Source organism: Protomyctophum parallelum, assembly GCF_964188405.1.
Source record: "Protomyctophum parallelum genome assembly, chromosome: 23".
Taxonomy (NCBI): Eukaryota; Metazoa; Chordata; class Actinopteri; order Myctophiformes; family Myctophidae; genus Protomyctophum; species Protomyctophum parallelum.
Genome location: NC_139715.1, coordinates 8,547,590 through 8,572,603, shown reverse-complemented (window position 1 = coordinate 8,572,603; position 25,014 = coordinate 8,547,590). Strand labels below are relative to the sequence as shown.

Here is a 25,014-nt window from a genome sequence, read left to right as displayed (position 1 = left end):
GTCACCCAGGTGGATGCATGTACGCGACCTTCTCACCCTCAGGGCGTCTTACTGGTGGTAATGAGTATGTATTGCTTATTTTACTGTCCAATGACATGAGCCAAGATATATTGTGGAACATCTTGTTCCATTAGCGGAAGACATTTCTGGTGGGAAATGGCACGAGGGACCTCCACAAAAAGACCACCCCAAAAATCATGTGCCCTTTTCTGGGGTTTGGGCACCTGCAGTGCTCTCTGCACGGCCCAGACCTGCTCAGAGTTACGGGACCCTCAGAGTTACTACAGTTGGGGTTGCCAAATCTGTGTACGTGTGAACGTGGACCTTTTTATTTTTATCCTTATTCTAAGGGGAACATTAGCTAAAAATAGGAGATTTACAAGTTCAAAATACCTCGCATTGTGACTTGGACAAATCCATGATAATTTGGGGGTTAATTCATCGTTGACAAGAACACATGTAAAACAAAAAAGCCCATACATAAGAAACTTTTAGACAGCACTGCCCTTCATCCACTTGATGGCACCATTTCACTACAGATATTTTACAGAGACACACTGGAGTCTCATTTTAACTTTTATTCGAATCAGTAAAACCAACCGACCAATCACAGACACTTTTCAACAAACAAAGAAACATTTAGACAAATTATATTATAAAATAATGGCTACAATGCAACACGTTTTGCGCATGTAGATTGGCAATTGTTTTCTTTTTTAAAGAATAGTTAGAATACCATTTCAGTTTATGCAATTAAATATACAGTAGCCTATATATTATCTGTATGTAATTAGAGTAGGTTAAATATACAATATATATGATCTGTATATGTAAATAAAGTAAATATATGTAATTCTTTCTGGGCTACCTGGGCATCATTTTTTCCTTTCTTTAAAAAAAAAAGACTTCACCCATTTTCAAATTAACTTAATTCTTTATATAATTGGTCCTTATTCATTATAAAATGGTATATTCTTTTTCTACTCTGTCTCAGAGGAGGGCTGTGGCCAGTTAAAAAAATCTGCCTACCAGTGACATCATTAGGCAGGTTTTTCTTATTTTATTTATATATTTTCTTTCCCAGGGGCGATTGGATGACTTCTTAGACTTGGTCCGCCCTGGAACGATGTGATTGGATGAAGTCTTAGACTTGGACCGCCCTGGAACAATGTGATTGGATGAAGTCTTAGACTTGGACCGCCCTGGAACAATGTGATTGGATGAAGTCTTAGACTTGGACCGCCCAAGGGGTGTAAGACCCGGCTTCTGCAGGAGGACACTGGAAGACAGACAGACAGACAGACAGACAGACAGACAGACAGACAGACAGACAGACAGACAGACAGACACTGATCAACACTGGCGTCTAACTTTGTCTATGAGTGTGGTTAGCGGCTTCGGATGTTATCACATGATTTAATCTCCGTCATCAGCCCTTATCAACAGCATGCAATGCAGCCAGTATGGACATTTATTTTCCACATACCGACGTTGTTGTCAGCCATTGTCCGACATGGCGTTGGTCGCATTGTTCGACTATTCACTAACGTAACCATAAATCGATAGTTACGTATGTAACTACGGTTCTATGAGTCCTGAATGACCGCCAGAGGCGGTGCTTTAAGCACTGAATACGTCCCTTCGCGCATGCGCAGTCGAGTATTTTATACCAACAATGTCGGTTGACCCCGTGATGACCCGGAGTCGTCTATAACTTCCGGCAGTCATCCGGGGCTCAGTCCCTACAGAATCTTCTCGCGAGAACACGAGGATTCTGAGTGACAAGAGTGCCTCTGGCGGTCATTCAGGACTCATAGAACCGTAGTTACATACGTAACTATCGTTCTATTTCGTCCCTGCTGACCGCCAGAGGCGGTGCTTTAAGCACTGAATGACTTATACCAGCCAAGTCACGAGGAATCCTGATTACAGACCTCAAAGGGTAGAACCGGAGGATTCGGGGAAGAGGGCCACGTCCACTGGGTGGGGAGTGGCAACATTCACCCTGTAGTACCTTGAGAAAGTGCCTGCCGAAGCCCATGAGGCGGCGGCACAAATGTCCTCCAAGGGCACCCCTCTCATGGCAGCCCATGATGTGGAAATGCTCCTTGTAGAGTGGCACCGTACCCCTGATGGTACGGGGAGGTTACTTGCCTCATAGGCGTGGCTGATTGTGTCTACAATCCAGTGGGACAGGCGCTGCTTGGAGGGAGCGCCGCCTTTGTTCACACCACTATGGCAAAAGAACAGCTGCTCTGCTCGCCTGATGCGTGCAGTAGCTTCAATGTAGGCTCTCAGGGCCCGGACTGGGCACAACAGCTCCAGTTTGTCTGTCAGCTCCCCAGGTGGGGGGTTGAATCGAGCCAGCCTGATAGGCCGGTTGAGGTGAGCCTGCGACAGCACCTTCGGGAGGAATGCTATGTTTGGCCACAGCGTGACCCCCGAGCCGTCTGCGTTCCACCTCAGACATGATTCGCTGACTGACAGAGCGTGCAGTTCACTGACGCGCTTTGCCAATGTAATGGCCAGGAGAAGGGCTGTCTTGCATGACACCCACTTCAGCTCTGCCTGTGCCAAGGGTTCGAAGGTAGGCCCGCACAGGGCGTCCAGTACCCGGTTAAGGTCCCATGAGTATGAGAATGTGTGCTATAGAGCGGAGCGCACCACTTGCCGCTCCAGCACATTGCCGTGTTCGGCCCAGTAGACTGGCATAAACTTCATATGGGTCCCATCAGATTCAAGACATGTCGACACCCGTCTGTCTTGCGTCACGAGGAAGTATGTAGATCGGACTTCCCTTAGTGTGACTGAGGATATACAGCCTCTGTTGCGCCCTTGGGCAGGAGGACACATCACTCCTGGTCTGATAGTAGGGCTCTCGTCATGTTGCTGATAATGGCCATTTTGACCCGCCGGATATGGGGGGCTGGCGTCAGAAGGCACTGCACAGCCCGGAAAGTCACAGTCACAGTCAGGTCCCTGCGTGGGACGCCAGGGAACACGCTGGCCTCTAGTGTGGGCCGGCGGTGATACGCGAGCTCCGAGGGCAGTCAAGATGATTTCATCAATGTTGGAGCTCGGCCCTTTGGGAGGCGGGATGTGTTGTAGGCCTGCAAGCTGCAGCCTGGTCTTCCCCCCCTGGATGGTTCGCTCCGGCGATTCTCGCCCGGCTGAACCACCTAGTGCTCCTGGCTCCTCAGGGAGACTACGGAGAGTTGGCCTAGGCTCATCAGTCAAGCTTGACTGTGAAAACCCGACTTGGCGACGGGCTAGAGATACGATGGACATCAGCCGCCCACGCTCTGAGGACATGACGCCAATGCCTCCAGTGACACACCAAAAGGTGACTGAGCCAGTATTAACGTTGCCACTATTAAGTGTGAACGGGAGGCCCCAGTGAGCAGGTTGTCTGTGCTCCTGCACTGGGGTCGAGGTCACCTAGCGTTCTGCCGCCGGGCCTCGTTGGGGAACACAATGAGGGATGCAATGACAGGCTTGGTGGCTGGCATGTAACCCAGGCCAGCCCTTATCGCCTTGTGCGTTCAAATCTATTAAAGTGTCACGTCGCAACGGGTTGTCTCAGGACACTTTTCCCAATCAGGGCAGGGCTGCCAGGATTTCGCCATCGGTATAGAGATGGGAGAGGGCCCTGATCGTTCGCCCGGCAGGCCTGTAGCTGTCTCAGGTACAGGCGTGGGGGACGGCGAAGACAGCAAGAAGAAGGCGGTTGGAGGAGCCGACTGCCTGCTTTAGTATGCGTTCCACGGCTATGCGCATGAGCTGAGAAGTGGGAGGCCGGCTCTGATGCCTGGGAGGCACCGCCTTCTGCATCATCCTCATAGTCATGGAAGTGCGTAGCTTAAGCTGTCGGGGAGAGCACATCAACCTCGAGTCAGTTGTGGCATCGGAGAGGTAGGCGCTTCGGCACCCTCCGAGGTGCCTAGGTGTTATCTGAAGTGAGCATGGCCCTCATGCGGGCCAACTCTGCAGATAGCCGAGCCCTCTCGGATCTGCTGTAGTCAGCGGTCAGACCTTTTCCTCCTGGCACACGGGGCAGGACCAAGGTCGGCTCACGGCTGAAGGAGAGCTTCACACGAGGTACAAAAGTGGGAGCTCTCCATTGTGGTGGCACCGGTTACTCTGGACCGGCCAGTGCACACAAGTCCCAACTAGCCCAGGGCGCGGACGCTACTGGTTGCTAGGTGTTGGCCATATGCTTGAGGGAGCGCATACGCTGTCTGTACCAGCAGAGGCTTTCGAGGTACGAAAGTGGGTGCTCTCCGTTGTGGTGGCACCGGTTCCTTTGGACCGGCCGGTGCACACCAGTCCCAACTAGCCCAGGGCGCGGACGCTACTGGTTTGTTAGGTGTTGGCCATATGCTGCAGGGAGGGGGCGCGTACGCTGCCTGTGCCAGCAGAGGCTTTAACTTAGATCGGCATATAATTACTTAATCGAAAAACTGAATGCTGCTATACCTGCCGCAGCATGTGAATATGCATTTACGTTTATGCAAATGCTCATTGCAGCAATTTGAGATTCAACCAGATGTAAAGTGCATCATAGAAACAGCACACAAACGTTGCTGTTAGATAGACTGTGCGACCTGCATGGTCGCGGTGGGGGAGGGGAGCTTTACGCTACCTGTACCCCCGGCGGAGGCTTACTTATAATTTATGATAATAAAGTAGCCTTCAGTCAAGGTTTGGACGCTGCTATGTAGCAGCTGTAGTGTTTCCTATGTGACCGTTTATCACGGCACTATGACGCTTATCCAAACTCCAGTGCATTATTATTTATGTTTGCTAGTCCAGAGCGAAACAAAAGACACTTCCAATACACTAGTCACGTGTGCACTACTACGCATTCATGCTGGGAGGAGGGAGCGCTACCGCTGCCTACCCCAGCCAGGTTCGGTTAAATAAACAGACACAAGCTAGTTTTGGAGAGAAGGCTACAACCGATAGCTCCACCGATAGGGGCCACCTGCTGAAGGAAGGGAGCGCGTACGCTGCCTGTATCAGCTGCAGCTAATGAACATAACAAGCTATACACCAATAGCTGTTAATAAATGCTTGAGCTAACAAACGATTAGTAGTAAGTAACATCAAGCTGGCCGTATGCTGGAGGAGCGGAGCGCATACGCTGCCTGCCCTGTACCAGCTGGGCCAACAAACAGTAAGGCAAGCTATATACAGATAGCTTTTTATCTTCAATAGTATAATAAGCGCTTGGGCTACAACTACAGGTAGCAGCGCCAGTTAGAGAGCTATGCTGGAGACCAGCTAGGCTACTAAAAAACAAGACAAGCTATAGCCTGTTCATAAACAGCTTTAACTTTAAGCTACTGGTAGCAGCTGTGAGCTACGCTGTCAGCAGCGCCAGATACTCTGTGCTGGGGACCAGCTGGGCTAATAGGACCTACAGGTACCCAGGGGCACTAATCCGACCTGTGGGAACAAACCAGGTTGCACCCACTGTATATGCAAAAAACTGTTAATGGAGCTTTGAGCTCTAGACATACTGGTAGCAGCTTCAGCTAGGCCCACTACTGGGGGCCAGCTGGGTTAACAACCAGACAGGCTATGTACACCAGTAGCTGTTAATACTATTTTGCTACAAACTATACTGGTAGCAACATCAATACCCTGGGAGGACGCAGGAAGCTGCTCCTGTACCGGGCTGATAATAACAACAACAATACAGCTATTCGCAAAAGCAGTTAAGCTTGAATGCTGCCAATATCGGTATATGGCTTTGGCCAGCAAGGCTCTTGCCATCACCAGCAGGGGCTAAACAAAGCTTAAAAAGTAGCGTGTTTAACAAACGAAGGTAATATGACAGTGTTCTTATCCTTCGGCAAGTCTTATAGTCGCTTATAATAAGCGCTAGCGTTCACAGTCGAACAGACCTCGTATGCAGAGCAGGGAGGCGGCGCGAACGCAGCCTTTACCCACACACAGGAGGTTATGCCATGATAAGTATATGATATCATATGAACGTCTGTTTAGCGGGGATAGCGCCGCTTTAAACGATAACGTACCTTCTGTCCGGGGAGGGTTTTGTTAGCCTTCATTACCGGCGAGAGAGATTGGACGCTCCTGCGTCCACGTGACATGGGTTGTCACCGAGTGCCTCCCTCAGATGTTGGGGGCCAAGGCACCCAGGGCAGAGGTCATGCCCATCCTCTGGCCGCAGAGGAGCCTGGCAGGAGGTGCACAGGTGGTGACGGGGTTCGTCCATTGGAAACCCGCAGATGTAGCCCAGAGCGCGGACGCTAGTGGTCGCTAGGGGTGGAGCCGTAAACTGGTAGGAAGGGAGCGCGGACGCTGCCTGTGCCAGTAGAGGCTACTGTAGCTGCTAAAGGCCGCTTAGCTGGAGGGAGGGGGCGCGCACGCCGCCTATGCCAGGTAAGGGGTGCTCTAGCAGAGACCAGTATATATGATATATATATAATGATATAGTTATATATATATAATTTCAGAAAAACCAACCTATAAAGTGGCAATGGCTCTGTGCCGAAATTAAAGTACACTATTTGAGAACAAGTGACTAAATCAGTCAAGCCAATTCATATAACCGGGGTTACTGACGTAACCTCGCGGTGGTGCTATATAGCTGGCCAGTGCCAGCAAAGACTCATTCAGAGAGGCAGAGTAATATAGCAGTAAATAAGTACACTTATAAGTAGTATAAGTATAAGTATAAGTAGTATAAGTATAAGTAGTAAGCAAATAATAATAGCGTCGACTCACGTGCTGGGAGCGGGTAGCGCTAACGCTTGCCGTCACCAGCACTGCGGCGCAGCCTTCGTGGGAAAACAAGACAGCGTAAGCTGTCAAAGAGAACGAGCTATCCGTTCAACTTTGACGGGTGCTAAACGGGACGCTCAGGTCGCCGTTTGTAGCACGCGGCGGTGCTATATAGCTGGCCAGTGCCAGTAAAGACTCGCTCAGAGAGGCAGAGTAATATAGCAGTAGATAAGTACACTTATAAGTATAAGTAGTATAAGTATAAGTAGTATAGGTAAGTAGTAAACAAATAATACTAGCGTCGACTCACGTGCTGGGAGCGGGTAGTGCTAACGCTTGCCGTCACCAGCACTGCGGCGCAGCCTTCGTGGAAAACAAGACAGCGTAAGCTGTCAAAGAGAACGAGCTATCCGTTCAACTTTGACGGGTGCTAAAACGGGACGCTCAGGTCGCCGTTTGTAGCACGCAACCGTGTGTGTTGCAGGGAAGCAGCGCGCACGCAGCCTATGCGAACAGGGGTTGTCTGCTTACCTTGTTCCCACGGGGAAAGAAGACGATGTGAAGCCCAGCTCCACTCGAAAACGATACAATAATAGTAGTATTAAGTCGCAGTCCCTGGAGGGCGAACGCACGCGTCACAGCTCCGACCAACAATGGTCGCGGGACTACCGGCGACTTAGTAGTAGCAAAGCAATAGTTCTGTTATCGTGCAGTTTAATTCTGCTGTAGAACTCTGTGCTATGTACAACTTGCGCAAGCGAGAAGAAATTAGGGACTGAGCCCCGGATGACTGCCGGAAGTTATAGACGACTCCGGGTCATCACGGGGTCAACCGACATTGTTGGTATAAAATACTCGACTGCGCATGCGCGAAGGGACGTATTCAGTGCTTAAAGCACCGCCTCTGGCGGTCAGCAGGGACGAAATAGAACTAACCCTAACTCTAACCCTAACCTCAGTCGGTAAGTCGGTTTTCGCTTCGGCGGCAGTAATTTCACTTCCGTATTTCCTAGTAGTCTACACGTGGTAGGCAGTATGTGTAAATGTCCATAATGGCCTGCATAGCATGGTCCAGATAAGAACATACTGGTGAATATCAGTTGGTTGATAACATTCGAAGCGGATGACTGCAGTGGATTAATATATATTTTACATTGCGTACATTGTATGAGTCCTTTGTCATTCTATTGACCTGAACCTATAGACGAATTCAGAAACAGGTCTCATGGTCGCAGCAGTCTTTTACCTCTTAACTCTTTTACCTGCTTTTTACTAACACTAACATTACAAAGATGCCCAGAACATGTGTAGTTTATGGCTGCTCCAACAGTAGTGGCAACATAAAAAAATAAACGGAAAGTCAAAATATCCACTGCAGTGGCTGAGATCAGAGCCATAGAGTAATGGTTGAGACGAAGCAGTGAAAGGTCCTGAAAGATACATAACGTCAGTCTTACCCAATACCCAATATTTGTGTTTTATGAACACATGGCTGCTGTACTTTATACCTCATACTTTAAATGCTTAGTATGATATTATTCTATATGTATTATATGTTATAGGTCATTAGTTACCAGCTGGGTGAAGCGGTCCACACAGGCGTTGCGTATCCGTTCGGGCGTAGCGGGAGAGTCCATTCTGAACGGACCGGTGAGACCACTGTCCTCCCGAGCTGCCAGGACCGCGTCTTTAACGGCATAGAATACTGACGCTGCTAGGAACAGAGGTGGCTCTCCTACTGCCTGTATATAAACATACATACATGTAGTAGAGCTGTCAAAACAATTACATGTTTTTATGAGATTAATCACAGCTTAGAAATGTAGTAATCATGATTCATCACCATTCGAACTATGTCCAAAATATGCCATGTTTTTCTGTATATTGCTGTGGGAATGGAAAGATAAATGACAGAAGGCGGACATATACATTTAACATACGTATGTTTTATTCTTTATAACAAATCCAGTGTGGTAGGATGGTGATATTATTAGGGCTGTCAAATTAGTATTATTAGTATGAATCCCTTCAAAGAGGGACTAAACCAGTGGTTCCCAAACCTTTTCACGTCAAGGACCCCCAAATGGACAGTAATTGGCCCGCGGACCCCCATTGGGAAAAGACATGCCAGGGACCCCCATAAGAGAAGATTTTTACAGCTCTAGCAATGACTCTCAACCCGTTTAATTTCAAGGACCCCCAGTTTGAGATTAATTAGGCTACGGACCCCCATTTAATGGCATTTCTGTCTCTGAGACCCCCGATTTGTATTGTAAAATCAAAGTTAATTTTACTCTGAGAGTGTACAAATGGAACCAATGAACCCATTAGGGTCCATTTGTACACTCTCTGAGTTACAGACCCATAAGGCTCCATTTGGTTCCTAATTATCATTTAGCCGGGGGCCACCTGGAACTTTCTCAAGGACCCCTGGGGGTCCCCGGACCCCACTTTGGGAACCACTGGACTAAACTGTCTAGTAGTGTATGAATACAGTAGAATACAGTAGATAATAGTAGTAGTATTAGTATGAATACCTTAGAGGAGAACACTGCCTTGGCGTTGGGAGCGTCTCTCAACAGACTGACTGTCAGTTCCGAAGGGATGTCCCCAAACGCCGGGATCTTGTACGTCCCAGGTCCTCTGGTGAACAGCACCCCTAGTGGAGAGTAGCGTAACTCCTCCAGAGTGAACAGCCCCACCCCCTGCATGAACGCCCCTTCCACCTGAAAAATCACACCCGTGTGAAGTGAGGGGCGCTCTTATCGTCGTACATCATCATGACTATTTGCTCAGACACCATGACGTCGTTTGTGGACGGTAACTAAAAGCTGGACGCCCCTCAAAGATCACACTTGTGTGAAGTGAGGGGCGCTCATCATACATCATCACATTCCGTGGTACACACAGACACACAAAGCTGGGCATAGGAGGGGCATTTACATCACATTCCATGCTCAGCCAATCATCACAAATTTTGTACAGACAAGCACATAAAACGTAGCACCTGACGAAGCTTTCTCTTTTTTGATGTCTATGCCTGCTAACTAGACTTGCACCTCCTACGGGTCTTTTTGGATGTGCAGAAGTCCCTTTTTTGTCTCATATATATATATATATATATATATATATATATATATAGAGAGAGAGAGAGAGAAAGAGAGAGAGAGAGAGAGAGAGACACAGACAGACAGACAGACAGACAGACAGACAGACAGACAGACAGACAGACAGACAGACAGACAGACAGACAGGTACCTGTCCGATGTCGATAGCAGGGTTCAAACTGTTTCCCACGTCCATCACTATAGTGGTGTGAAGATTCTATATGATACATGACACATATATCATAACATTATACACATGCGGCTGTGTTTACAATCGTGGAGTCGCGGCGGCACAGGTTCGCTCATCTGGACATCACCACATCTACTGTATAGTTGATGACATCACATCTACTGTATAGTCTGCAGTGATGTGATGAGTATTTCTACACTGTTGTGGTATTGATACTTTTACTTAAGTAAAACAAAATAAAAATGGGATTACGACCGTTACCTTGTTCATTCCGGTCAGACAGTCAATCTCCACCTCGGAACAAGCGACTCCATAAGAGAAATAATTAAACGGACGTCCTGAGTTGGTCTCAAAGTTATAACCCAGATCTGGAGTCCTGCAAATATTAATACAATACAATGTTAGACAATACATTACAATACAATACAACAATATAACAATATAAAACAATACATCTTAAAGGACAACTTTAGTTTTTTGTCAACCAAGGTTCATGTTTTAGGTTGTTATTAGAGAAACTAAAAGGTTAATATTAATTGTCTCCACCAGGCCGAAGGCATGGGGGGAGAGTATGTTTTGCACTCCGTCCGTCCGTCCGTCCGTCCGTCCGTGTGTGTGTGTGTGTGTGTCCGTGAGCAGCTAATCTCGGCCACCGTTAACCCGGTCGATGCCAAATTTTGCACACACACTCCCTGGATGCCAACGATGAACCTCTGCCCCAAACTTTCCAGAACGGCCTTTTATAGCGCCACCAGGAGGCCGCTTTGTGCAAAACAAGTTTTTGCACAGTACACCTACAGATTTTGTCCAAACATCACGCAAATTGGTACACAGTCTCTCTAGTTTACTTTTGTTGCCCTTTTATCCAACCACCAGATGAAGGCAAGCTGCAATGTCCTACATTCCTATCCTGGTGGAGACCTGTGCCCAGAAGGGCACTTTTTCTAGCATTCGAGCATGGGGCTAAATATGTATTTTTTTTTATTTTATATTATGGCGATTTATTATTTTATTATTTACTATAGTCCTAATAAACCCCAAGAAATTACATCTGGCCACAAAAGATCACAGGATCTACTGAATGTGACAAACTGACATATTGAGCCTATACACACAGTATAAGCCTTCCCCCAGTAGGCTACCTTCACATTCAGTAGATCCTGTGATCTTCTGTAACCAGATGTAATTTCCTGGGGTTTATTAGGACTATAGTAAATAATACAAAAATAAATCACCATAACATTTTGTGAAAAAATACATATTTAGCCCCATGCTCGAATGCCCCCCTGTCAAAAACTGCTAAAATCCCCAAAACTAAAGAAAGCAGCAAATGAAAAAAATAAATAACACTCATCTTTTACTTTGTCTAATAACAACCTAAAACATGAACGTTGGTTGAAAAAAACTAAAGTTGTCCTTTAAAGTCATAACCCAGATCCAGAGTCATGCAGACACTCTCTCATCACATAGCAGCGCTCATAATTATAGATTATGTGATAATCTATAATGTTACCAATAACAATATCTCAAACTTATATAGAGCTTTTCTGAGTACCCAAACAATTTACAATTTACAATTTACAATTTAGGCATTTAGCAGACGCTCTTAATCCAGAGCGACTTACAATAACCAAAGATTCTTACATGGGGGGGCAGAGGAATAGCAACAAAATAGAAACAACGTTATTGCTGGACCCCCTCGAAAACGAGATGATACATCTCAAGGGATAACCTTTCTCAATAAAGGTTCATATATATATATATATATATATATATTAGAAAAATAAATAAACACTAAAAGATAGGAAAACTTTTTTTTTTTTTTGAAAATGAGTTAGGTAGGGAAAGCAATATTGAAGAGGGCTGTTTAGAAGGTTTGATGAAGGGTCACTCTATCACCAGTGAATGTATGAATTACACATGTACAGTCTATCAACACTGAGCATAATAATGCCTTTTTACACCAGATAATCGTGAATTTAATTAATTAGAATAAAATTGGGTATTTAATTGACATACTTGTAGAATCCGTTGGCCGACAGGTTGACTCTGTCAAAGTATGCTGCTCTCACCTGGTGAACACACACACACACACACACACACACACACACACACACACACACACACACACACACACACACAGTTGAATACTGGCAACGGATGGATGTTGTTGTAACGTTGGCAGGGAATGCGTTAAATAGACAAATCAACACATTCTTATTTACAAACTGGGGAGGAGGAGGGGGAAAAGTCCCTGCCCACCACCACGGAGGCTGTGGGTTCAAATCCACTGCGGTGCAACCGGCCTTGTGGAGCGTATATACGGACACAACTGACCCGTGTTCGCGGAGGGAAGCCGGGCGGGGGGGGGAGGGTGATAGATGCCACTGTATGTACCCCTACGGGCTGGGGGGGGGGGGGGGAGCAGTAGGACCAGAGCCATAGAGTAAGACAGAGTTACGACAACCCCGTTCACATCACGGGGCCAGTCCAATGGCGGCTCTTCTACATAGACTTCTATTGGCAAATAGGGACACCGGAAGTTTACGGAACGCATTGGAGTCTATGGGCTCGCGCGAGTACATGGACCACGTGAGCGGGGCTGTTTTCTGCCCCCTCAATGTCGCAACTCTGTCTGTACGGCTCTGAGTAGGACGAAGGCTCCACGTCCTCCCGGTGGGGGCTCCTCACTGGCAGGTGAGTCGGCAGCATACGACAGCAGTGACAACACACAGACGTGTCAGTGTGTGTGGGGAGGAATTCATTGGCAGAACGACTACATCGGGGAGAATAAAAAGAAAGAGTCAAGTCCAACTCACCCAGTCTTCCCATGGTCCTTTGGGGTTCTTGGTCTTGTACGGTTCCAGACGCCGGTTCAAGATCTCACACGCATTCTGTGGAAAATACACAACACAACACAGTGAATGTGTGTGCGTGCGTGCAATATTTCATTTTACTGTATGTCATGTTGGCGTCCCAAACATGGAGTGGATATACATGTTTATAACGCCACAAGGCTGGCTCACTTGATAAACATGCTAAATAGTGATGACATAGTGAAGCCATATCTTCTGTGTTTCGTGTGTGTGTGTGTGTGTGTGTGTGTGTGTGTGTGTGTGTGCGTGCGTGCGTGTGTGCACGTACGTGCACAGCGGCTCCATTGAGGTCAGAGGAGGCGGAGGCAGCCGTAGGGCTGGTGTTTGGAACCGTGGAGGTGCTGGTCTCTGAGATGTGGATCCGATTGGTGGAGATGCCCAGAGCACGGCTAGCAACCTACACAATGTGGGGGTCCTTGACATGAAAAAGTTTGGTAACCACTGGTGTGTGTGTGTGTGTGTGTGTGTGTGTGTGTGTGTACCTGTATCATCTTGGTGTGTAGACCCTGTCCCATCTCTGTGCCTCCGTGAGTCAACAACACTGAACCATCTGTGTAGATGTGAGCCAGAGCTCCTGCCTGCAGACACACACACACACACACACACACACACACACACACACACACACACACACACACACACACACACACACACACACACACAGTCAATGCCAGTGCAATCAAAACAAACTTTATTTGTGTAGCACATTTACTGCCCAAAGCTGACCCAAGTGCTAAAAAAAAAAAAAACAATTCAAAGAATCGATACAAAATTAACATTAACAAAAAAAGAAAGAAAGAAAGAAAGACAGTTGTCAGACAGGCAGACAATCAGGCAGGCAGGCAGACAGACAGAGAGACAGACAGACAGGTACCTGGTTCAGGAAGACAGCAGTGAAACTGATGCCAAACTTGGTAGGAATGATTGACAGGCCTCGTTTGGTCCAGCGGTTCTGACTGTAAAAGACAAAGAATTCTGATTGGTTCTGACTGAAAGACGACGCATTCCGATTGGTTGAGAGTCCCACTGTAGAACACTATACTGAATAGTGTGCCGGATTTAAAGGAGTTGAGGCACCCTGTTCTGTCATTTATATTTATTTCTACCTGTTGTACTTGAGTATCTCCTCCCGCCGCTGGTGGTATTTGGATCGGCTCAGACATTCGTCCCAGCAACGATCCAGAGTCAGCTGATCCAACACCTGGTTGAACGGAGTCTTCTGTCCTTCTGAGTAGAGGTTGATACGGCGGACCTGCGATATAGAAACACAATACATTATACAATTTAGAAGTTGTACACAACTTCGTGCACAGTTCGGGCGGCCAAGTCATAGACCGCCAAGTATGCGGAAGTGCCGTATTCGCCTTTGCGTTGTGGCCATGATACCATTATACGCCACCAATTTTACAGTTACTTTCCCACAGCGGGGGCCGGCGTTGCAGTTTCCCTGTCCGTGATGTGATGGAGGGATTGCGGTGAGCATGGAAAGAACTGGCCAAAGACACATCGCTGTCTGGCTCCGTTCAAAATGTATGCTTTGTGTGTGTGTGTCTCACTCGGACACACAATATTCACGTAGAAAAAAACAACACAGACGCGTTCTAGTGCAATATATTACATAATATCATTATTATAGTACACATATATATGATTATGGTTGAAAGGAGACTTCTGTCCTGAGTACAGGTGCAGTAACCGAATATTCATTCATTCTATTTGATCAAGGAAGGAAATACCTCGTTTTGTTGTTACTTTTGGGTCAATTTATCAAGATATTTATTAAGTAGCCGCGTAATAAGTGGGATAATTAATTGATGGGTCAGCAGCCATTATTGAGAAATAAATCGATTCAGGATGATTAGACACGTCAGGTTCGCGTCGGTGCCTAATCATCCTGGCCATTGACCGATAACGATCTGTAATTGACCGCTAATTAACAAACATCCCCAGCCACTGCGGTCGTCTGGGAAAATGCTGTTGAGAATTTCATCATTGAAGCGTGCGTGCGTGCGTGCGTGCGTGCGTGCGTGCGTGCGTGCGTGCGTGCGTGCGTGCAACCTCTTCGGCAGGTTTCCGTAGACTCGTTGCTACGTCGGTCATCCAGCTCTCACAGACCATCATGCCTTGCGGTCCACCGAAGCCCCGGAACGCCGTATTGGACGGGAGGTTTGTCTTGCACATGAAGCCACGCCCCCTGATGTTAGGAATGCTGTAGGAGTTCTCCATGTGGAACAGAGCGCGCTCCATGATCTGAGAGGAGGGGAGAGGACAAGTATCATAGTATTTCTACTTACAGACAGAGATGTACTCATAGTATTTCTACTTACAGACAGATATGTAATCATAGTATTTCTACTTACAGACAGAGATGTAATCATAGTATTTCTACTTACAGACAGATATGTAATCATAGTATTTCTACTTACAGACAGAGATGTAATCATAGTATTTCTACTTACAGACAGAGATGTAATCATAGTATTTCTACTTACAGACAGAGATGTAATCATAGTATTTCTACTTACAGACAGAGATGTAATCATAGTATTTCTACTTACAGACAGAGATGTAATCATAGTATTTCTACTTACAGACAGAGATGTAATCATAGTATTTCTACTTACAGACAGAGATGTAATCACAGTATTTCTACTTAGACAGATGTAATCATAGTATTTCTACTTACAGACAGAGATGTAATCATAGTATTTCTACTTACAGACAGAGATGTAATCATAGTATTTCTACTTAGACAGATGTAATCATAGTATTTCTACTTACAGACAGAGATGTAATCATAGTATTTCTACTTACAGACAGAGATGTAATCATAGTATTTCTACTTACAGACAGAGATGTACTCATAGTATTTCTACTTACAGACAGAGATGTACTCATAGTATTTCTACTTACAGACAGAGATGTAATCATAGTATTTCTACTTACAGACAGAGATGTAATCATAGTATTTCTACTTACAGACAGAGATGTAATCATAGTATTTCTACTTACAGACAGAGATGTACTCATAGTATTTCTACTTACAGACAGAGATGTAATCATAGTATTTCTACTTACAGACAGAGATGTAATCATAGTATTTCTACTTACAGACAGAGATGTAATCATAGTATTTCTACTTACAGACAGAGACAGGTCCATGGAGTTTCCAGCGTTGTTATAATATGTCACGTCAAGAGCAACAACCTTCCCACTGTCCATGTAGCCTACCTATAAAATACATATTCTAAAGATTAATATTAATATATAATACACTATCCATGTGTAGCCTACTGTACATATAAATATTAATATTATTATTATATAATACAATTCCCATGTAGCCTACCTACAAAATAATACAATTAATAGGATTAGTAATATAATAAGTACCTTGTATTTTCCATAAAAAAGGTAAGTAGTACATTAAAGGTGTAAAATAAGTATTAATAAAGGGGTGATAGTAGTAGTATTAAAGGTGTAATTTGAACCTTGTAGTTTCCATAAAAAGGGTGTCTTCCTCCAGATATCAACATGTCTTCATCTCTGTCCAACATACACCTGACCGGTCTCTTTAATCTGCACAGACACACACACTATGAATCAATAGGTGTGTGCGTACACGTGTGTGTGTGTGTGTGTGTGTGTGTGTGTGTGTGTGTGTGTGTGTGTGTGTGTGTGTGTGTGTGTGTGTGTGTGTGTGTGTGTACGTGTGTGCGCGTGCGTACTTGTTAGCTGCCACAGCTACCACAGTGGACAACAAGGTGCTTCGACTCTCCTTTCCTCCGAAGCCTCCACCCATCCTCTTCACCCGCACCACCACCCTGTTGGCCGGAACGCCCAACGCCTTGGCCACTAGGACCTGGAGAGAGAGAGAGAGAGAGAGAGAGAGGGGGGGGGGGGGGTCTTAGTATAGCAGACTGTATACTGTATATCTACATGGGTCTTATCTCATTTAACGCCTGATTTATTTTGCCCCCTGTTCAAGCCCCCCCTGTGCAAGATCTTATTGTGAAGACCAGAAACTCACGGGCCGTGAGAACCAGAAGCAAAGTTAGACGCGATCTTATTTTAATTCACTCGAAATATGCATTTTGGAACCGCGACCACAGTTATGAGCTTTGAATAAACTCATAACTGTTTATGAGTTTATTATAACTCATAAACAGTTGAGTTTATGAGTCAACTCAATAAACAGTTTAGTTTATTGAGTTGTAATAAACTCAATAAACTCAACTGTTTGAGTTTATTGAGTAAATAAACTCAATAAACTCAACTGTTTATTGAGTTGACTCAATAAACAGTCAACTCAATAAACTGAGTTTATTGAGTTTATTTAATCAATAAACTCAAAATTTTAGTTTTGAGTTTGATAAAAAGTTTGATAAACTTTTTATCAAAGTTTGTGATAAAAACTGTGAGCTTTGATGAGCTTTGATTCAAAGCTCATCAAAGTTTGAGCTTTGATGAGCTTTGAGCTCATCAAAGCTCACAGTTTTTATCACATCAAAACTGTGATAAAAATCACAGTTTTGATTCAAAACTGTGAGCTTTGAATCAAAGCTCACAGTTTGAATCAAAGCTCAAACTGTGAGCTTTGATTCAAAGCTCACAGTTATGAGCTTTGAATAAAGCTAACTAAATTCTGTTAACATGGAAGTTGACGGAGGCAGAGTTTTTCCACTGGCGGTTAATTTGCGGGCGGGCACTTTGGGGGCTGGTGTGGCGATCGCCGGCTGTCGGCGGACCCCGGTCGGCCTCCGGTTTGCTGTCTTTGTTATATTTAACATTTTTTTCCAACCGGGGCCGCCCGCAAGCTTGCCATTGCCTCGTCCGTTCTCGTTCGGCACGCCGATCCAACCCCCAACCCCACCCGGCCCACGGTAACATATACCGGTATGTACCTGGGTCTTGGTAGCAGACTGCGTGGATACAAACATCTCCATCTCTCCATCTTCTCCTCGGGGAACGGCCACAGTAACGTTGGTCTCCAGGTAGAAATGCTCCTGACCTCCTATGTGAAGTTCACCTTCACACACACACACACACACACACACACACACGCACATGAGTATACAGTGTTAGATAGCTCTATATTGTGATAGTAATCATTGTGCTCTTCACGTGAACGTGTCTATAAAGTCAGTGAAACACGCACACGCACATGCACGCGCACGCGCACACACACACACACACACACACACACACCCTTACCTTCCAGGATGTGGTCGGCCTGATTAAATCCCGCCTCGAGGTCTCCTCTCTGGAGGGTTCTGATTGGCTGATAGAATGACTGGGCGGCAATGGCGTCCTGTCAAAATCACAACTGTCACAGGTTATCTGAAGCAGTGGTTCTCAAAGTTAATACAATCATTTTAACCAAATGGACCTTTACGGATCTGTAACTTTTAAGTGTACAAATGGAACCAAATGGACCCTTATGGGTCTGTAACTCTGACAGTGTTCAAATGGAACCAAATGGACCCTTACGGATCTGTAACTCTGAGTGTGCAAATGGAACCAAATCTGAGTGTACAACCCTTACAGGTCTCCTTCCCACAACTGCGCGCGCGCACGCGCACGCGCACACACACACACACACACACACACACACACACACACACACACACACACACACACACACACACACACACACACACACATATACACACACACACACACACACACCCACCTGTATAGTGACCACCACAGGGCTCTTCTCCTGGTAGGTGATCCTCACAGCCTTCGCTGCTCTCTGGGCGTGTGTCTGTGTGTCTGCCACCACGGCCCCAATGATGTGACCTACACACGTGACCTACACGTCACGCACGCACGCATGCGCGCACGAGCACACACACACACACACACACACACACACACACACACACACACACACACACACACACACACACACACACACACACACACACACACACACACACACACACACACACACACACACACACACACACACACACACACACACACACGTTAATGCATGACTTGTGCACAGCACGTGAAAATGATGATTGTGTGCGTAGATTTGTTCTAAAAATGTCAGTCGTTCTTCGATTTAAAAATAAATAGCAGACCTACAAGCTCGTATCGCGCCACTCGGTGGCGCGATATGAGCTTGTAGATCTGCTATTTTTCAATAGCTAAAGCATAACATGATGCCGACACCAAAATGGGTGCCCGGTCAGAATGGGTTAACATGGAATAAAATATGTTGAGGTGGGGTCGGGCAAGCCAAATATATCTATATTTAGGAAGGTCAGACCTGTTTGTCAGCCATCACTGTCTCATCGTAGACAGCGGGTCCAGTCATGTTGCATCCTGGGATATCTGATGCAAACACACACGTCACCACACCTGGCATCCTCTCTGCTACCGATGAGTCTATAGATCTGATGTATGCACACACACGCACACACACACACACACACACACACACACACACACACACACACACACACACACACACACACACACAGTACTGTATATCGTACAGTATGTTAGCGTTAGCCTTGGTGCTAGTGACCAGCGTTGTATATCTTAAGGCTCATACATACTCCAGTTTGTGGAGATAGGCTATCACCGCGGTGTCGTTTTTAAAGGGTTGGAAAACTACACCATTACGTCAGTCGCGGTGATGGTCAGCTATCACCGCGGAGCGCGGACACAGACCCATCTCTCTGTTTTTACTATCACCCCGTTCACTGATTGGTCTAGACGTTGGGTAAACCACAGGGAGGCGGGGTCAATCCTTCAGGACAGCACCGCGAGTATGATGGCCTCAACTCTGATGATAAGCCATCACCTAAAACGGTAACCCATCACCAAAAACTGGAGTATGTATGAGCCTTTACAGTATGTTAGCATTAGCTTGGTGCTAGTCACCAGCGCTGTACTGTATATCTTACAGTATGTTAGCGTTAGCCTTGGTGCTAGTGACCAGCGCCAGGTGCAGCTCATTCTCGTACAGAGGGATGTCATCACAGTAAACAGCCTCTCCTGTCGCCTGCTTCAGAGCAGACAGATGCATCATGGGACGTCCCACTACATCCTCCTTACGCTGACCCTCTGGTACCGCCTGGACGCACGCACACACACACACACACACACACACACACACACACACACACACACACACACACGCACACACACACACACACACACACACGTAAACTATAGAATCACATAATGCAGACAATGAATCTGGTACTTAATAATAGTAAATCTGCAAAGTAACTTTGTTTGTGTGTGTGTGTGTGTGTGTGTGTGTGTGTGTGTGTGTGTGTGTGTGTGCGCGTGCGTGTACCTGGTAGACCTGCACGCTAGACGGGGTGGTGTGATGGTAGATCTCTGTGGCTGTGAGACAGTCTGCTCTGATCTGCTCTACAATGACACCCTGCAGACAGACAGACAGACAGACAGACAGACAGACAGACAGACAGACAGACAGACAGACAGACAGACAGACAGACAGACAGACAGACAGACAGACAGACAGACAGACAGACAGACAGACAGACAGACAGACAGACAGACAGACAGACAGACAGACAGAGGTTAATACATCCTTTGATTGATTGATTACATTATTAGTCAAAACACAACTGTTTGACGTAAACAGTTTTTTTTTCGGTATGTACAGAGTAAGGGCCCTATTTAAACATGTAAATTGGTTTATTGGGAGCTACGGCGTAAGGGCCTTCTTTAAACATGTAAACTGGGCGCACCCGCTGGCCTAGTGGTCCAGGCGCATGCCACATATAGGCTCTGGCCTGACAGCGCATGGCGTTTGCTGCATGTCTCCCCCCGACTCTCTCTCTGTCTTTCCTGTCAATATTCACTTGTGTCTATCTATCAATAAAGGCAGAAAAGCCAAAAATGTAAACTGGGCGTAAAGGACTCCTTGCACAAACATCTCCAAATAGTAGGTAGATTGACTTGGGCGCAACAACCCCAAGTCAATCTACCTACTATTTGGAGATTTTTGTGCAAGGAGCGTAAAGTCTTTCAGATGGGCTCTGTGATCATTTCCATAGCGGGTAAAGGGCAGTCCATACTGTCTCCGACCATCGAACTTTTTGTCGGAAAGCTCCGGTACAACTACAACATGACGTCACTCGCAACTTCTGAAACGCATTCCGCATTTTTGTTCTGAAAGCTGCACTCCCATATGATGTGACTCTCCGAACTCTACTTCGGAGAAAAAATTCAAGTCTGATCTTTCCGACGACAAGTTTGGTGGTCGGAGAGTATGGACTGCCCTTAAGGCCCATGAGGGGTGCTTAAGGCTGCCATACGATATAATTTAAATCCATAGCGGGTAAGACTTAGACTGGCATATGATATTATTGAAACCATAGTAGACAGGCAGACAGGCAGGCAGACAGACAGGTACCTGCTCTGCTAGCGTGTGGAGGACAGACAGGTAGAACTTGTAGAACAGACTGAGGGTCAAAGTTCGTCTGTAGGTCACCATGCCTCCCGGCACCGAGGGGTCGAGGGTCATCTCCTCAGCCAATGAGGAGCAAGCTTCCTGCAGAAGCTCCTCCCCCCAGTGTCTGTAATGTTTGAACACAGTATGATATATTATTACTAGAGCCCGGGCTCTGCACATTAGTGCGAAGCCCTATTTAAAATCGCAAAGATTATTCTTTGCACAAACGAAAAGCATTTTTGAGGCGCTAATCGTACTCGAAAAGTTGTGCAGCCTACAATCCACCCATGGAGATGTAATCGCATTCTCCTCCCTTTTGGCACGCTGGAGGATTCTGCTCATGTGGAAATCCCCTCCCCCTCCACCTATATCCATCTGGTAGACAGTTATTTATAACCAATTCTGACCTGAGATCAGATTCATACGAGGTTTCCACTGGACACACACTGGTCTGATTAACCCATTCTGACCTGAGATCAGATTCTAAAAATGTCAGTCGTTCTTCGATTAAAAAAAAATAGCAGACCTACAAGCTCGTATCGCGCCACTCGGTGGCGCGATATGAGCTTGTAGATCTGCTATTTTTCAATAGCTAAAGCATAACATGATGCTGACACCAAAATGGGTGCCCGGTCAGAATGGGTTAAAGCTTGAAAAAGTCAAATTCACAATTAGAGGCTCAGTCGAGAAATTCCATGCTAGACGGCAACCCTTTATATCACACTTCAACAACTTGGAAACACTCCCGAGCGATCAGTTGTCATTTAATTGAATTACTCGGCCTCACTTTCAATGTCCCAAGGAGGTATATGGGTAGGCTATATTATACAAATGTCTATTTTTTTTGTAATCGTTTTTGTTTTATTCCCGGTTTTCTTTTCTTTTTTCATTTCATTTTATTTATTTCTTATTCCGTGTTATTCAAATTTATTTTAATTCTTATGTTTCCCCCCCCCCCCCCCCTAGGACCCATGGGAGGGTGGGAGGGAGAACGGGAGGGTAGGCTGGGCAAGCGTGACCACTCTTGGTCATTCTGTGCACCCTAAGGGGAAGGATTGCACAAAAAAGAGGGGAATGTCATCAATAACAATTATCAAGGCCAAGGGCACAATTTCCTTTCACAAACGATGTAAACCTAACTTTGTACTTCCCTGAATAAAGTAATATATATTTTTTAAAGTTGCTCAACTCTGCACACACATCACACGTGGCGTAAAAACATAATTAGACTAACTGTTCTCCTGTCCATTGACTGTCTCTGTATCAAAATGAGTCACATATTGTAATGCCCTTAGAAAGAGGCGTAGCCACAAGTTATCTACATAATTCAATTCAAACATGATAAGATATTTGGGGCCACGCATGTTAGGAATGAAGCAAGTCGTGCCATGTATACTGCTTCCCCTCATCCATCCGTTTTCACATGTCAAAACCATCTCAACCTGGCCTCTCTTGTTTTATCCAAAAATGTAGTCATTGCTGATCACGTACTCCCCCCTGTGCCTTTACTGACTTTCAAAAATCACGCTGTGTCTTGAGTTTGCTTGACACAACTCTTTTCTCTAGTGTGGATACGCTGGTGTTTCCTCAGATTACCCGACCGAGTGAAACTCTTGTGACACTGTTTACAACAGTAAGGTTTTTCTCCAGTGTGCATACGCTGGTGTCTTCTCAGGGTACCCAAGCCATAGAAACTCTTGTCACAATCTTTACAGTAGAAAGGTTTCTCTCCCGTGTGGAGACGCTGGTGTGCCTTGAGGTTATCTAGATGATTAAAACACTTGTCACACTGCTTACAGTGGAAGGGTTTTTCTCCAGTATGGCGGCGGCGGTGGCTCAGGGGTAGAGTGCCTGGATGGTAACCGTAAGGTTGCCAGTTCGAACCCGGGCTCCCCCAGAGTTACTGTCGAAGTGTCCTTGAGCAAGACACTGAACCCCTAATTGCTCCCGATGTGCTAGTTGGTGCCTTGCATGGTTTCCGCTGCCATCGGTGTATGAATGTGTGTGTGAATGGGTGAATGTAATGCACAATCTCTGTAAAGCGCTTTGGATAAAGGCGCTATATAAATGCACCATTTACCATTTACCATTTACGATTGTGAGTCCTCAGAAGATCCGACTGAATGAAACTCTTGCCACAATACTTACAGCTGAAAGGTGTTTCTCCGGTGTGGATTAGGTTACCTGAATGACTAAAACTCTTGTCACACTCTTTACAGGCAAAGGGTTTTCCTCCTGTGTGGAAACGCAGTGTCTTCAGATTACTTAACCATTTGAAGCTCTTGTCACACTGATTACAGATGTGAGTTTTAATTCCTGTATAAGTCCGCTTATGCGTCTTTATTTCTTCTCCTGGTCGAGTCAAAGTCTTCGTAAACCGTCGATGACTGTACAATTTTGTTTTGTCTGTGTCTCCTGGTTTCTGACTGGTTACAATGCTGGTCATTTGCTGACAGGATTCTGAGGGGATCGGTCCATTTCTGGGCATTTGGCAGTAGAGGTCGTCGTGGCTCGATTGGTATGTACAATCAGAATAGTGGACCTTAGTCTGGCAAGACTGAGACTCCTTTCTGGAGTGGTGGTTCATCATCAATTCTGCAAATATACATTTACTGTGATGGCGTCAAAGTTGTGGGTTTTGTTGGGAAATGGACACTGTTTTTCCTGTCTTTGTATCCCTATGGACAATTGATTTGAGTTGTTTTCCATCTACTCTCACTACACTGAATAAAGCAAACTTCTGGACTCTGTGGAATTAAATGTAATTCAAACTAAACATGCTGTGTGTGCGTGCGTGCGTGCGCATGTACCTCCCCAGCAGTCTGCTGGTTGTCTTGGTAACCATCCTGGTGGTGGGGGCCATGCCTCCGTAGCTCAGCCGGAGGTCCTTGACCACGGCGGTTCCTTCAGAAAACGTCACGCTCATCCCTGACGTCACGATGCTGATGTCATCCTCCCTGCGAGGAGACACCTTGTAGGCCCTGAAGTACTGGCCCTGAAACAGATCAAAACACCTTAGCCCTGAAGCACTGGCCCTGAAACAGATAAATAATTTACTGCCGAGGACGTCTTCGACGTCCTATTTCCCATTGGTGCTCCCTGCCGAAGATGTCTTATTGATTCAGAATAGTCTCGCTATAATATCATACCGAGTAGCTTACCAGTCGCTAGGCAACGCTCGCTTCCGCTGTGGTCCGTCTATGAAATGTTTCCCCGCCGTCCACTTCCATTATAAGCGTGATCTTTATCGCTGGCTTTCTCTGAATTGAGGCTCAGACTGAGGTGATTGAACAGAACGTCGATGTTAGGGGCTCGCGGTTAACGAGGTAGCGCAAATTAAATTAAATACACCTTTTCTACGGCGGCGATGAGGGATATTTGACTGAATCGCAGGTTGGCATGAAATGATAAAGGTGTTTTTATCTGTATTAGGGCCAGTGCTTCAGGGCCTACATTGGTGTTTTTAAAATAATTGCCTAATTAATATCAACGTCGTTAACATATATGAATAATTAATGACCTTGCTGCTGTAAGGAATCAGAATATTGATGAGAAGCTCTTGAGGTTTCAGGACAGTTTTTCTGTAAGACGTGAAGAAACTGTTGTCCATGTGCACCGTGCGCCTAGATCCTAAACACACAC

The 25,014-nt window shown here is 45.9% G+C and overlaps 1 protein-coding gene across 1 annotated transcript in view; it reads right to left on the bottom strand.

Annotated features, from left to right (window-relative positions):
- Window positions 1–1,155: 1,155 nt before the first annotated feature.
- xdh (xanthine dehydrogenase) overlaps window positions 1,156–25,014 on the bottom strand; it is a 38,723-nt gene continuing 14,864 nt past the window's right edge. Inside the window, exons 13-36 of the mRNA XM_083758642.1 lie at window positions 24,893–25,002; window positions 24,183–24,367; window positions 21,334–21,496; window positions 20,245–20,334; window positions 19,847–20,016; window positions 19,204–19,330; window positions 18,616–18,738; window positions 18,138–18,234; window positions 17,828–17,952; window positions 16,652–16,785; window positions 16,415–16,502; window positions 16,068–16,154; window positions 14,982–15,173; window positions 14,030–14,175; window positions 13,798–13,879; window positions 13,406–13,501; window positions 13,192–13,320; window positions 12,867–12,941; window positions 12,067–12,119; window positions 10,309–10,423; window positions 10,009–10,074; window positions 9,288–9,476; window positions 8,325–8,492; window positions 1,156–1,279 (exon numbers count right to left, since the gene is read on the bottom strand). Coding sequence (XP_083614768.1) covers window positions 1,229–1,279; window positions 8,325–8,492; window positions 9,288–9,476; window positions 10,009–10,074; window positions 10,309–10,423; window positions 12,067–12,119; window positions 12,867–12,941; window positions 13,192–13,320; window positions 13,406–13,501; window positions 13,798–13,879; window positions 14,030–14,175; window positions 14,982–15,173; window positions 16,068–16,154; window positions 16,415–16,502; window positions 16,652–16,785; window positions 17,828–17,952; window positions 18,138–18,234; window positions 18,616–18,738; window positions 19,204–19,330; window positions 19,847–20,016; window positions 20,245–20,334; window positions 21,334–21,496; window positions 24,183–24,367; window positions 24,893–25,002 — 2,861 coding nt within the window. The 3' untranslated portion in view covers window positions 1,156–1,228. The remainder of the gene's footprint in view (window positions 1,280–8,324; window positions 8,493–9,287; window positions 9,477–10,008; window positions 10,075–10,308; window positions 10,424–12,066; window positions 12,120–12,866; window positions 12,942–13,191; window positions 13,321–13,405; window positions 13,502–13,797; window positions 13,880–14,029; window positions 14,176–14,981; window positions 15,174–16,067; window positions 16,155–16,414; window positions 16,503–16,651; window positions 16,786–17,827; window positions 17,953–18,137; window positions 18,235–18,615; window positions 18,739–19,203; window positions 19,331–19,846; window positions 20,017–20,244; window positions 20,335–21,333; window positions 21,497–24,182; window positions 24,368–24,892; window positions 25,003–25,014) is intronic.